The sequence below is a fragment of the Diabrotica undecimpunctata genome, chromosome 5 (genome assembly GCF_040954645.1).
Source record: "Diabrotica undecimpunctata isolate CICGRU chromosome 5, icDiaUnde3, whole genome shotgun sequence".
Classification (NCBI taxonomy): Eukaryota; Metazoa; Arthropoda; class Insecta; order Coleoptera; family Chrysomelidae; genus Diabrotica; species Diabrotica undecimpunctata.
In genome coordinates this window covers 54,137,089-54,151,884 of record NC_092807.1, presented here as the reverse complement: position 1 = coordinate 54,151,884, position 14,796 = coordinate 54,137,089, and the positions used below count along the sequence as shown (strand labels likewise).

Below are 14,796 nucleotides of genomic sequence, written 5' to 3'. Positions count from 1 at the left end.
ACAAAAAGCTATAAAAAACAAGCAATTTTGCAGAAAGTTTACTGATACCAACCGGCTGTCGCGGAAGTTACGCTAAAACGTCTTTTGACGTGACCCGTCCTTAAAGAGTTACACAATGAAATTTTTTTAAAACAAAGTTTAAGACAGTTTTCACACCACCCCATAGGTCTTGTAGCGCGTTACTTTTTTTAAATGGGTGTTCGCCAAGAGCCATATTGTCTTATTAAATAAAATGAACAAAACACTTAAACAGTATAAAACAAAACAAAATAAAATCCTATAAAACAAAATAAAATTCAATAAAAACAAAATAAAAATAATGTTTGATGTAACAAAACATTATACTATTCTTTTTAAACACAAACACTATACACACTTACTATGTTCTTCTCGTTTTTTTTTGGTTTTTTTTTATACTCATGTTCTCATTAAACTATTAGAAAATATTATTCGCTGTCTAAATCTGAAGATGCAGTGCTGCTATCGCTGTCATTATCTTCACCACCTGGTGTATTTATAATTGGCTCTAGTAAAACTTCGATATGAGTGTCAAGTTCCCACATACGATGTTCTTCTTTAATTATGTGGCCTATACATTTAGCCCATTTCTCTGGAGTTACATGGAGGATTGCTTGAATTAAAAATTTCTTAATTTCGTTTAATTTAAACGTTTTGTTATTGCGTGCTACTTCTCCTTTCACTTGCGCCCAGATAAGTTCAATGAGATTAAGTTCGCAATAATAAGGTGGTAGACGTAGAACTTTGACACCATAATCTTTTGCAGTTTCATCTGCAGCATATTTAAGATATTCACTTTTCCTGAACAGTGCAATATCAAGTAGCTAAATTTTGAACATTGATTCTTCGTATGCAATTTCCTTTTCTGTAAGCCATTCTTGAATCCTCCCTTTCAATTTCTTTCATAATCACCTATTTTTTTCGACTCAAATTGAAGAAAACCATCATCAGGAAACCCTGTATCACTTTCTATATGGGTGATGATTAAACGCCGTCCCTTTCCAAACTTTTCCAACTGTACAACCTTCGTTATTCCAGGTTTCATCCAAATAACATATTTTGCGTCCAGTGCTGCGAATTTTGCGTATTTATTCTAAATATTTTTTTTTCCACAAAATAATTTAATTTTTTTCTACTAGCATACTTTTTCTGTTGAGTTTTACATATCAAAAGTTCATTTCGCGCATGGTTCTGATTAAGACTCTACGAGATATCTTGGGTAAGGAGTCATCGTTTTCGAGCTCTTGAGAAATATTTTTCAGTGTTGGAATTTCACTCCGAAAATAAAATGAATGAATTTTTCAAATTAATAATATTCCTTGTTTTGTCATCCAAAACAATGCTTTTCCTACCTCTAGTTTTACTTTTTTCTTGCTTTTTATTTTCCGATGTATTTTTAAGTACACGATAAAATAGAGCTAACGGATTTTGCCATTTTTCTGCCGACAATTCCTTCATAAACGTTTCGTATCATTACCTTCTCTTCGGACGTTAACATTTTCCGTCTTTTTTGCGGCTTTTCATTTTTGGAATCAACATCAGAATTTTGCTCTCTTCTCTTGGAACAACTCGGTTTTTTGTCCAACTCCAATAAAACTCAAACCAAATAATCACAGAATATAACTAAAAATTTACTATAAAACGAGAAACTATAACACTCGTATTATCAATAACACGTTTTATCAATAACACAAACTTATCGCATAAAATATATTCACAAAATGCAACACATGCCCTACCTCCAGAAACGCCAATATAAATGAACTATTGTTTATGGGCACTTGATCGACAAGAACTAGTTTTACGGCTTTCTGTGGGTTGGAAACTCCAAAGTTGCCAAACGATTGAAAAATATTGTTTTAAAATATCGATTTTTATTTTATTAATTTAAAAATGTAACAAAACGGAACATATAAATAAAATTTATTTAATTAAAATTTTGTGCTTAATTTTTACTATTAAAAAAATCATGTATTTTGGTATTTTTATGACAGTAATAATCGCTGCGTGGAAGAATACAGGTTTTGTATGACCATAATTACTACTTGTGAACAAGAATTGGCTACACTGTACGTCAACTCCTGGTCAGTTTTTCTATAGAGAAGCACAAATAAATATACTACTTATATATTGTGTAATTTCTTATGAGAAAACGCAAATTGCAATTGAGAAAACGGGTAGTTTTCGTGGGCCTCTGTGTATATTTAAATTTGAAGATATTGAGCGTTTAAATGATGAACCACTCTCCCAAATAGTGAAATTCTACTTTAGAAGTGATTTTTTTCCTTTATTTCCAAGTATTTTGCAAGTCTTTATTACAATTTTGTATTTCTTCTACTTGTCGCTCATCGCTAAATAATTCTTTAATGTACTTACTCTTCCCATCGTTTTAGGTTGTTGATGTCGTTTTTAAAAAGGTTATGTTATCTTTTATTTTATACACCCGCAGATTCTTTTATCTTCTTGTCTAAGTTGAAAACTTCTTTTGCAGACATTCAATTTCCAGTCATTTCTTTTCAATCCACGCTTCTTTTACTGTTCGTGTTTTTCTTTCTATTTTTTCCTGAATGTCGCTGTATTTTTGACGATCTCGATTTTTAAACTTTCTTCTTTCTTTTATAAGGTTTAAATTTATCGTCGTTAATCCACTGTTGTTTTCAAATTTTATTTTGGGTAATTCTGCAGTAGTTATTAGTTATTACAGTTATTACAGTTTTAAAATGATACAAGTGATCTTATATATTGTGAAATTCTTGGTTTACTTTAAATTAATTCCAAACTAATTGCGAAATGTTGATGAAGGTAAGGATCAAATCTGCTATTGGGTTGATTCTTTATAAGTTTCTTGTGTTTCTCAGAATATGTTTTGACTACTTTTACCAAATTTCGAAAACGCTCATTGTAAGTGATATAATCTATCTAATTTCTTCTAAATCTTTCGGGACCATCTGCTGGAGCCCTTCGACCTTCGGGTATAGAGTTTTCGGCATTTTCAAAAAGATATTTATTATACCGTGATTTACTTCTTTACAGAATTCTACAGATCAGTCTCTTCTATCGTCACGTTCTGCAAGACCAAAAATTAAAATTGACTATTAACAATTTAAAATTGTCGTGTTTAATAAGTTTATACTTCGGTCTTTAAATACGAAAATGCCACTGAGCCTTTAAAAATCGTACGAACAAGCTTAATTTTACCGAGTATTTCAATTTTGGGACGCCAAAAAAGATGCAAAATAGATTACCACTTTTAAACTCGGGCAAATTTGATAAATTTGGTATAAACTGGGAATTCAGCTTGTTTGTTTAAAATACTAAAAGATGATTGGTTGAAAATAGAGAAAGGAATGAGAATTTGTAATTTTGACAGACGTTTTGAAGCACAAAAAAAGAGAATCGTTTGCTGTTCTCGATAGAAAGAACATCTCATCCTGATAAGGGAAGTGTGTGCCGGTAGTTTTTAACAGTGTAAAATTAATTTGCGCGAAGTAAAAGTAATTTGTTTAAATGTGTTTATTAAGTGGTAGCAGTGGCAATTTCATGAATGCTGATTGGGAGAAGTGCAGAAACAAATGTTTATGGTCAAATTTAAAATTGGTATTCATTATCATCGTCATCATCCAGCCTTCATTTAACACGTCCACTGCTGGACATAGGTCTCCCTTAAACTAATCCATTCTTTGCGATTTTGTGCTTTTGCCAATTTTTTGTGATACGTCTGACGTCGTCAGCACAACGTGTAGGTGGTCTTACTCTACTACGTTGTTTGTCTGCATTTAAATTGGCATGAATTAAAGGTTAATTAGTTTAATAAATTTTGAGAAAAATATTGTAGAGATATAAAATTTTTGAAAGGTAACAGAAAATAATTTAATTTATAAAGTTGTTTTTTCATATAATTTCTGTAATATAGTATATGTTATTTAGTAACGCGAATTTAAGTACAGCTGTGCAGCTTCAGTTATCAGGATAGACATTGATTGATATTTATGACTGAGTAGTTTACTGGTGTAAATAATTTTTTCACGGGATTTTATCATTGTATTTAATTGTATTAAATGTTTTCGCATTTTTTTTATTTTCTTTTCCTGTTTTGTTCATTGAACACTAGAAAAAGGCAAAGTTATTTCTGAACGCACATAAGAATGCTAAGATACAATTTTAATATCTAGTGTACAATTTGGCGTTTGTAGTTAAAATTATTTAGATGTATTAAATATAAAACTGATTAAATTTGTTTGTGTTTGTTTTGTCAATTCTATTAAAATCAGTAACTTTATTTAAATTTATAATTAGTTTCAAAATCGTATTAATATATTAATATAATATATTGTTATGTTTCTTTTTTCCCAACCAAAGAAAAATAAATAAAAAAAATCCATCGAAATAAAATTTTAAGATATCAATATAAACAAATTGTATATAGTAATTTAAGATAAGATTTAGTGTAGATAAGAATAGAAATTTGTTTGGCAAACGACCTTTTTCCGTTTCAAACAAAATTATCAAAAAACCTTTGTTTAGAATTAGAAGACATTTAACCTGTAAGTTAATCTTTTCATTGTTTGCATAATCGAGTATTAAATGACCATATTCTAATCTTTTGAAATATGTATAAATTGTGTATTGACAAACCCAATTTTAAAGTAAGCTATTTAGTTTTTCTCTTAAACCGAAATTAGGCTTTTCCAAAATCATGGTAAACACAATTTGAGCTTTTGTTTGGACGGTCGTTTTTAAATGGGAATTTGTGAGCCGATCATGAGAACCGGAGAAGTCAGTTATAATTTGGTCATCGAAGGAAACAGTCGTTTGTCTCAAGATAGGGTGTGGTTCGTGAGTTGGATACCGGCATTGTGAAAAGAATTGAATAGTTTTGCAGAAGGAGATAGCAAATAGATTAAAGGAGATCCTTGTATCTACCGTTGGCATTTTGTGAAGATTTGTGAAAGTAGTTTTACGGCATCAAGTTGACAAAAGGAGGTCCTTGTGTCATTAATAAGTAGTTGAGTTTTTGGAGAAGTGCATCAGGTGTTTTTGGTTAGTGCAGCAGGTTTGCAGAGACGTTAGGAAGGAGCCTAGGTGCCAAAAAGGAGAGATCACATCGTTGAGGAGACTGGATTTTTCTGGGTATGTTCCAACATACAACTCAATAAGAAAATAAGCTGTAAGTGTTTTGTACAATTGAATTTTATATCTGTGAAGGATCGGTTTGACATCATGGTCATTAGCATTAAAATTTAAGAACTCAGGTTTTGTTAGGCTAATCAAAAGTTTAAAGTTTTGTTGTTTCTTGTTTCAAGTAAAGAAAAATTTAAGTAAAACTGGTTTTCAATTAAAATAAATGTATGTAGATTTAAAATCTTATTATTATAAAAATTTGATTTATTTTCTTGTATGCTGATTGATAAGACAACGACAGAATTTGATAATTGTTTTATTCGTTCATATAAAATAAAGAAACGTAAATTTTTGTGATATAATATATTTTTTATTTTTATCCTTCTTCTCTATCCCGATAAAAGACAACTAGAAAATCTTTGAATTCATCGAACACAGGTAATATAAGGAGTTTATTTTACTTTTGATAACAAATAAGTTATATTTTTTTATTGGCTCAATAAACTAAGATTAAAATCAAAATAAACAATCTTAAGAATATATAATCTTGGTTAAAGTAGATTTTCTCATTTCTATGTACAATCATTTTAAAATTCTTTATTACTGCGTCTTTGAGTTTTCAATAAATGTATATCCAGAAAACTTTAAACTCAATCTCTTCGATAGGTATTCAGGAAACTTATTTCGCTCCATTCGCATGACTTATCAAAGAGAATGTCACATATATCTTGAAACTTAGAATTCAATGTTCTAGTTTCTCAGTCCTTAAAGGAAATATTGGACCAAGAAGACAGAAAATATGTTTAAGAACTCGTTTAAGGATGCTGGGCAAACATAAAATGAATAAAAACTTGTGTTATAAGGTTTTCTTTTAGTGTGTAGTTAGTTTGTTAGAATTTCCAACCATTTGTTAACATTCACATCTATTAATATCAAATTGCATATCCGTAAAGAATGTTACAATATATATTTTTCTAAAACAAAATGAATAAAGTGGTAATAATAATAGGTTATGCATTAGAAAAAGTATTTTAAAGACATACTTAAATTAAAAATAAGATCAGACGATAATAAGTAGGGTTTTGGATAAGTCACTTAAAACAACTATATTTATTTTAAATCTTGATTCTTTGGTTATAATTTCATATGTATTTTAGCTTTTTTGATTTGTTAAGGATTTAAGTTTTCCTGTCAATTAACATAAAAGAAGAAGAAAAAATTAACTGGGAAAAGTTTTTATTTGGTTGATAATTGTTGTAAGATATAGTAAAATGTAGGAATAGATCTTTTTTTTGTTTAGTAAATATGGCATAAACAGTAACTATGCATATTTGAGTCAATTGGATGGCTTCTATTTCTCAGCTTTGAAGTAACATACGAAAGTAATACGCATTATCGTCGTCTGAATATTGATTGTTCACCTGTTTCATTATACATACGTATAAACTTTCTACGGGACTTTGATATGCTTCTGTTATAACTTAGCGCCCCTCGCTGGTGTCAGGTAACAATTTTGTGAACTTCTAAAGAGTGTCAGAGCTATATTTTCTTTATTTATAATCATATAACCATTTTACAAATGGCATTAGGTTTTTTACGGAAAAACTAACTGATTAGTACATTTCTATTGTACAAATTGTACATTGTACAATTAAAACGGATAGCAAATAAGTACATCATCACCAGAACATTTAAAAGAACAAGTACATTTAAATTTATCCTGTCCAAAACCAAACCTAACAATACACAAGACAGATCTAAAAACTGCATCTAAAAAATACCCTGTGAATGCAACCCTTTCTATGTAGAAAAAACCGCAAGAGCACTTAGTATCAGGATAAACGAGCATGAAACATACATTAAAAACGGGGACTTTGACAGATCACAGATATACGAGCATGCCTGGGTTAATTAACACTGACTACAATGCATTAATAGGTATGAGAGAAACAATTATAAAAAATAGAAAAATTAAAGAAGCAGGCCCCATCCTACCCAATGAAATAAATTCATCAGCAGTATATAGCAAAATTTTGTTGCTAATACTAAAAGAAGTCAATAACAGAAATATACCAACAATAACGGTTTAACAAAACTCAAAGACACATTGTCTTCAATCATATACAATACCATTGCAACACACTAACAAAATACACGAAAGCTTACCAACACACAAAGCGTTTAAGCACATACGAATAATGCAGAAACACACATAATAATTAGAATTTTAAAGTTGTATAAGACATAAAATCCACCATATATTTTCAGCCAAGCACTGGTATTGCCTATGACACCGAGGACAAGAGCCAAGTAAGTCAACTTTCAATTGGGAAGACACTTTAAACTTTTGCGGATGCATATTTTTTCAACAAAATTTTCAAGTAATCTTTTTGAAAACAATTTTTGGAGTGGAAATCGAAACATTAAATTTTGGTTAGTCAAAAATGTAAATTTTAATTAAAAACAGTAGTGGCTCAATCCCATAAGAACACAATATTTAACTTAGACATGCCACAAGAAACAGTTCCAAAACCTTAAGTACATTGACCATCCAAGTGGGTGAGCATCACACCTTTTTTAAGTAAAATTTAAAATCAGTATCCACTCAAGTGTGTAAATAAAAAATAGCGGATTTAAACATATTATTTATTAATTTGGATTTTGAACATTTTCAAAACATTGAACATATAAAAATGTCTATCTGGGCACGTAAAAATTTTGACTTATGTTTTGGTATGTTGAAATTTTTCTTGTATTAAATGAATCGCCTATTTAAGAAATTCTATACGCCACAAAACTAAAATTTACGAAAAACAAGAAAAAACTGTGCGAAGAAAACACGAAGATTTCTACATGTTAAAAACTGACCTAATTCTATTTATACACTATTTCTTGACTTTTTCTCTCCAATATTTAAAAAAAAAGATCAAGAATAAGCTCTATATAGGCGTAAACTTGATTGACTTATGGGGTTTCTCAAATAAATTGTTCAGCCTCACATGAAACTAAACTTTATAATGAATTAAAATGAAACAAATAACACAAAATAATGTAATTTATATTAAAAAGTAGACAAATATTATTAAAATCAAACAAAAACAAACACGAAAAGTGTATTCATATTCTATATTTGAAGGGTGAAGGAATAAACAGGAAATGTCACAGTTTATAAGAAATTGAGATAGTGACGCTATCTAACAGATCTTTTATGTATCTACTATTTACAGTAGACTAGTAGCTTATAACTTGGACTGTCCATTAAATATGCCTATTTAAAATAATGCTGCGAAAGATAAAAACCAAAAATGTCCACGCGTGAAAGATAAAAACAAGGAGGGTCCACTTGAATAAAAACAAAAATTAACTACGTTTTCATTTTGAGTTTAATCGTTTAGTTTAGTTGTTTATATTTGTTAGACTCGGTCGGTCTCGTTTTTATTCGTACACTCGTTGGTAATAATACACGTAACAATTTCTTCCGATAGCGACGAATGTAAAAATAACAGTGATAGTACGAGAAAGAGGCTGAAATGGGGAAGAATGGTTGATGTTATGAGGAAAATGCGACTACAGTTACACGAAGAAGGACCGCCATGCAATTGCAAAAGGCTCAAGTGTTTCGAAAATGTAACATAGACAGAAGAGAAGTGTTCAAATGGTGAACAAAACGCATATTTGGTTGGATTGATGACTATTACACCAGTTCAAAGACGATGATCCCGTCAAAACGAAGAACACGCAAAATTTCACGATGCATTTTTTACTTATAAAGTTAGAGTTAAGCGTTAATAAAGAAATTAATGTGTGCTTTAAAGTATTCATGTCAATACATGGTGTAACTAAGATTAAAATTGAACACCTACAAAAAAAATTAAAAGCTACAGTAACTTCTGGATAAGACAAACGTGGTAAGCATAGAAAGTTACATTCAGAAACGAGCGAAGCAATATATAACCACATATTTTTTTTTAAACTAGATTATCCCATTACAGTTTACACGAATCTAAGAAAAAGTATCTACTAGTAAGGCACAGACATTCTATGATTTTAAAAAGTCTGCTCGCAAAAAGTCAAAAATATCAGCCCACTATGGAGCCATTGCATTAGACTATCAAAAAAATATTGCATTGCCAAACGTGACAACGAATGACGTGTACTATTTAAAACAGTTATCTATGTATAGTTTTTATTATCTATGTATTGTCGACTGGCCAATCCATTTTTTATTCATATCCTGAAACATTTGCAAAGAAAGGACCGAATTAAGTGTTGTCATTCCTATTCCATTATATTACTAATTTTATGGATCAGAACCCAAAACATTTACACATATTTTGTGATTCAGCAGGTGGCCAGAATAAAAACTATGCAATGTTTTGGTTTATTCATTATGTTGTTAACAATACAAAACTTTTGCAATCAATAAGAATAACATTTCCTGAAAGAGGTCATTCCTACATGGAATGTGATAAAAATATGGGGCTCGTGGATTTGAAAACGCACATGGAAATACCCAATGACTGGTTCCAACTTTTGAAGGTGTCAAGGATAAGACCGTCACCATTCCAGTAGTGGAAATGGAACAATATATGGTTAAAAAATAGAATGCATTTTTAGGAAATGGAAAATATGTCAAAAAATGCCCAATTCCAATACAAAAAATTAAACAAATAAAATCTACCCGAGAGCATCCTAGACTTATCAGTTTTAAAACAAATTATTAAGGTATTTGGATACAAAGCCCTATAACTCCGATAAATTCCAAAATAACTTCAAAAGTCAGAAATGTATTATCAGAGGGGGACTTTGAACTTCCACCATCTGCATATACTGGTAAGTTGTTGTATATTTTTTAAAAGGAAAACTAATGCTTTTTCTACATTTTTAGATCTATTACCAATTTCTGCTGCAAAATATAAAAATCCACTAACGCTCATGAGGTTCTGTAAACAGGATGCGCAAGACTATTACGCTGCCCCACCTCACGAGTAGGTTTATACAAAAAACGTTCACTGTTACCTGGCGAAGATAGAAAACCTCTCGCACCGGAAATTGTGACAGATAAAGATAAAGGTTCTGCATAAAATCTATAGAAATAACTAAAATTTCCTTGTTAGATTAGGTTATTTCGTTAACAAATTTCACTTGAGTTAAAATTTTTTTAGCTCGCCGTAGATGAATCATTTTATGGGCAGCTTTGCATTATCGTTCAAATGCCTACTATTTATTTTCGTTGTAAGTTCCTCACACACACACACGTGTGTCTGCCTGAGATCTTTTAATGATAATTCAAAGTCTTTAAAATCTTTTCTGTAGTACGAATACTTAAATGGTATGTTTTTCTGTAAACATTTTGTACATAAGAGTTATATCTAGTTTTTTATTTAAATAGTGTTTTTCCTTGTTAGTATAAAGAGCTAACTTTGTGGGATATGACTTAATATGTTTACGAATGGCATCTGTAATAATACCAAAAATTACATTGTCTGAAGTACTTTTTCTCCGTTTGTCGATTGGTGATTTTTCTGCACTTGCAAAAAGTACAAGCCACTTAACTCGGTCAATTGTAACTCCGTAAAAAAACAGAAGGCAAATTTAAAAACGGTAGTTTTTCTGTTGAGGGTTAATATGGACTATGCACAGCTACTACTTTTATTAGGTTTTGAAGGCTCATCAAGTACTTTTCTTTTAAGTCATTGCTTAATTTAAGTTGCGAAAATTAGGCATTGAAAGTAATAATCTTGCTCATTTTTTGTAGTCAGGTTCTTAAATCGTTGGAAAATCTGCATTTTTTCGTCGCGTCTAATCAATGAAAAGCATTTTTCCCTGAACCTAAGAATTAAGTATTAACAAATTTAGATTGGTCAGTCAACAAAAAATTGTTTTCAAAGAAAACTTTTTATTAGGAACTGCATAAACGTTCTTCTCCTTCCAATTGGCGTATTCATTTTCTTTTACTCTTTCTTTTTCCGATTAGGTAATTTAATATCGTTATGGACAATGTGGCTTTCATTTTTTTTACTTTATTTTAATAACGCATCAACCACTCAGGGTCATTAGCGTATTTAGATTAACCTTTCGCTACCGAAGGGTCAAGTTGTTTTGTAGTTGACGGAGGGGGTACATTATGTACCCCATGCATTTTTATAGATTAAATATTAACATAATGCAATAATTTTAGTTAAAACATAATTAAAACAAATGCAAGTATTTTTTATCGAATATAAGTAACAATAAAAAAATATATGGTGTCTTAAAAAAATTAATTATCGTTTTTTTGATTAGCTTTACATTTTGTACATATTATTGTCTGAATTGTTGTGGTTGTTTGATGTTCAGCCCAAACAAAGAATTTACAAGAATTGCACGTTTTTCTGCTTTTGCGGTCCTTCTTGCGTGGACAAAGTAAACATCGCCCCGAGGATTTCAAGATGGTGGCGTCGTTTTCGCGATTCTCCCTTGGTGGCGGTGGGCATAATTCATACATCGCGTTTATAATTCGCTTATGGAATTTTTGTGGACTTTGTAGTCGCTTATCGACATGGGGCTTTATAAGTTCTTGACCCAAGTTTAGTCAAAATTCTCTGCGTCTGTGAGAAGCTTCATACACACGAATGGAATTCTTTGTCGTCCACAGTACGTATGCATTCAGACCTGCAATGTCTAGAAGATTTTGAAACAAAACAAATGGCCATCTCTTAGAGGCTCTTTTACAAGAATATTCATTTACCATCTCATCCATAGTATCTACCGCACCTTTTGTAGAATTGGAATGCAAGATTATGTCTGGCTTATAGTTTGTCTCTTCTCCGCTAATTTCATCGTCATGTTCTGTACTCAATAAAATGACTGCCTTATTCTTTTTAGGAACGTAAGATGCCAGTGTTATTTCCTCAGTGAAGGCAAAAACTGAGGACTTTTCTTGTCTAGAAATATTGGGTAGTAGGGCTGGAGGGATATCCTGCTTGTTTTTTCGAAGTGTTCCACATAATGTTATTTTTTGATCTAGGAGTTGTTTTGCCAAGGAAACACTGGTAAAGAAATTATCAGTAGTGATGCCATAACCAGTTTTTAGAAATGAGACCAAATCAAGTTCTACTCTTTTGCCCTGGTCTTTTTCTGGTTTGTTACCATCTTTTCCAGTATAAATCTGAAGGTTAGCAGCATAGGTGATTGTTGCATCAACTAGAGCCCATATTTTGATGCCATACTTGGCTAGTTTTGATTTAATGTAGACTCTAAATGGACACTTACCTCTAAAACTTACAAGTTGTTCATCACCAGTTAGATGAGAGTGGCACTTAAAACTTTCCTTACAGTGTTCTATAAACTTTGTAAACACTTCCCTAAAAGCTGCTAGTTTTGCAGAACTTTTACGTTCTTCTTTAGTGTTCAAATCATCGAATCGCATAAGTGAAATTAAATCTAGAAATCGGTCGCGTGACATGGCAGCCGGAAAAATAGATCGACTGTACAAAGGGTTTCGACACCACAAAAAGTGCATTGGTTCCCTATTGGCTTTTAGCGCACCCGCTGTAATCAAGAGTCCCAAGACCGCAAGACCGCATAAATTTCCACTGAATCAGTGGGCAACCAGTTCCTTGTTTTATTAGGATTTTTCCAATTCCAATTCTGAAAGTATTTCTCCGCTTTCTGGTTTGTACATTTGACGATGATCTCTACAATTTTCTCATCTACAAATAATTTGAAGCAATCACTAATTTTAGCGACATTTTTAGATTTTTCTGTAAGCCCTGGTTTTGCGAGAAAGTTTTTTGTGCGACATCTAGTTTGTCGTAAAGGACGATTTTTCCAAACTGTACCATTCTTGGAAATAAATGTGGAATCTACTACCCCCAAAACTGGTTTATCAGAATCATTACTGTCGTTGACGGAGGGGGTACAACTTGTACCCCAAGCACAGTGCTGCACTTTTCATAGGTAAAAATATGTCAAATTGAAAACAAATGGTTGGATATGCTTTTACACATCCCAATGAAGAAGTAACTAGAACAGTTAAACAAAATTCCAACATTTTTAAAAATTATTCATGAAAAATCGAATTTGGGGTACAATCTGTACCCCCCTTCGGTAGCGGAAGGTTAATGTGACAGTTGATACAATTTGTGTATATGCGTAAGTTTACCATAATAATATGTATGTGTATTATAATGTATGTTTTAAATCTTTTGAAGTAGTTGACAGTGTTTAAAATAAGAAAATTTTTTTTGGGTATTTGTATTTTCTTCTAGGACATCTCTTAGGGAGTTGGGTATACTATAGTTGAGTCGTTCACTGTTATTTGGGACACTATTAAAAAACGTTTTACCGTTACAACATTGTTGCACACTTTACACACCGGTTTGTTTTTGCGCTGTACTAAATAGTCATGAGTAAGTCGTGTATGGCCGATACGGAGACGGGTAAGTATCACTTGCTCTCTTCTGTCTTTTATTTTTGGTTTCCAAAGATGTTTGTTGACTTCATATAGCCTTGATGAAGTGTTGTTCCAAGTTTGTTGCTATTTTTGAATTATTTTTGGTTTTAGGTATGGTTTTAAATCGTTTTCTACCAATATGGTACTTTTTTCAGACATCGGGTTAGTTGATGCGTTCTTCTACAACTTCTTTATCTTCAATTCCGACATGAGAAGGCACCAATAAAAAGTGAACTTGGATGTTCTTATTTGAAACGTTTTTAGTTCTTTTTAAAAAAAAAAAGAGGGTTGTCACAGTACAATTGAGTCAGAGAGGATAATAAACTTAGAGAATCTGCGATTATTATACACCTGTCTTTGTTTTTGTTTTGTGTTGTATTAACGATAGTGCTTTTAGACTTGCGAATAATTTAACCTAAAAGATGGTTGTAATTGACGACAATTTGAAACTAACTGAGGAGTCTTCCGAGTAAATTGCTGCTCCAACACTGTCTTCATTTTTTGAAGCATTGGTGTATACGTTGTAGGTATTCCCATATCTGTTTAATAGTGTATGAAACTTTTGTTTAATGACGATTGATGATATCTCTGATTTTCTTAGGTTTGTTAGACTGATGTCGATAGCAGGAATAAATATTGTACATGGTACAGGAATGTGGATTAAAGATGTATCATAGGTTTTTGGAAACTGATATGGATGTGTTTGTTGAAATTTATTTGTAAATCGATCAGCAAAAACGTTATGCAGTACTGGATTATTTCGGTTTGATGACACTGCTGTTGCATATGTTAGGCTTAGATATTGTCTTCTGAAAGAAAGAGGAAGTTCTCTACTTTCCCAATAGAGACCTTGAATGGGGCTTGTGTAGTGAGCACCTACAGAAATACGTAGACATCTATTTTGGATAATATCCATTAACTTTTTTTGTTTGAGTTTTTTTGAAGAGTTGTAGACGATGGCTCCGTATTTAATTATTGATCGAACTATGGATTTGTAAATAAGTATTAAATTTTAGTAATCGGCACCCCAGTTTTCAAAGTCAAGTGATCGTATTAAATTTATACCAGGTAGATAGGATTCTTTTAGCTGTTGAATATGTGTTTTCCAAGTTAATTTTTTATCAAACGTCATACGCAAGAATAGGATTTCTTCTATATAATCTATAATTTTTTTTTAATTTTTATTTTTATTTTATTTTTATTTTAGTTTTTGTTCGTAT

The 14,796-nt window shown here is 31.4% G+C and overlaps 1 protein-coding gene across 1 annotated transcript in view; it reads right to left on the bottom strand.

Annotated features, from left to right (window-relative positions):
* Nucleotides 1–12,550, bottom strand: part of LOC140442192 (uncharacterized) — a 79,348-nt gene extending 66,798 nt beyond the window's left edge. Inside the window, exons 1-2 of the mRNA XM_072533269.1 lie at nucleotides 12,407–12,550; nucleotides 11,870–12,289 (exon numbers count right to left, since the gene is read on the bottom strand). Coding sequence (XP_072389370.1) covers nucleotides 11,870–12,289; nucleotides 12,407–12,550 — 564 coding nt within the window. The remainder of the gene's footprint in view (nucleotides 1–11,869; nucleotides 12,290–12,406) is intronic.
* Nucleotides 12,551–14,796: the final 2,246 nt, after the last annotated feature.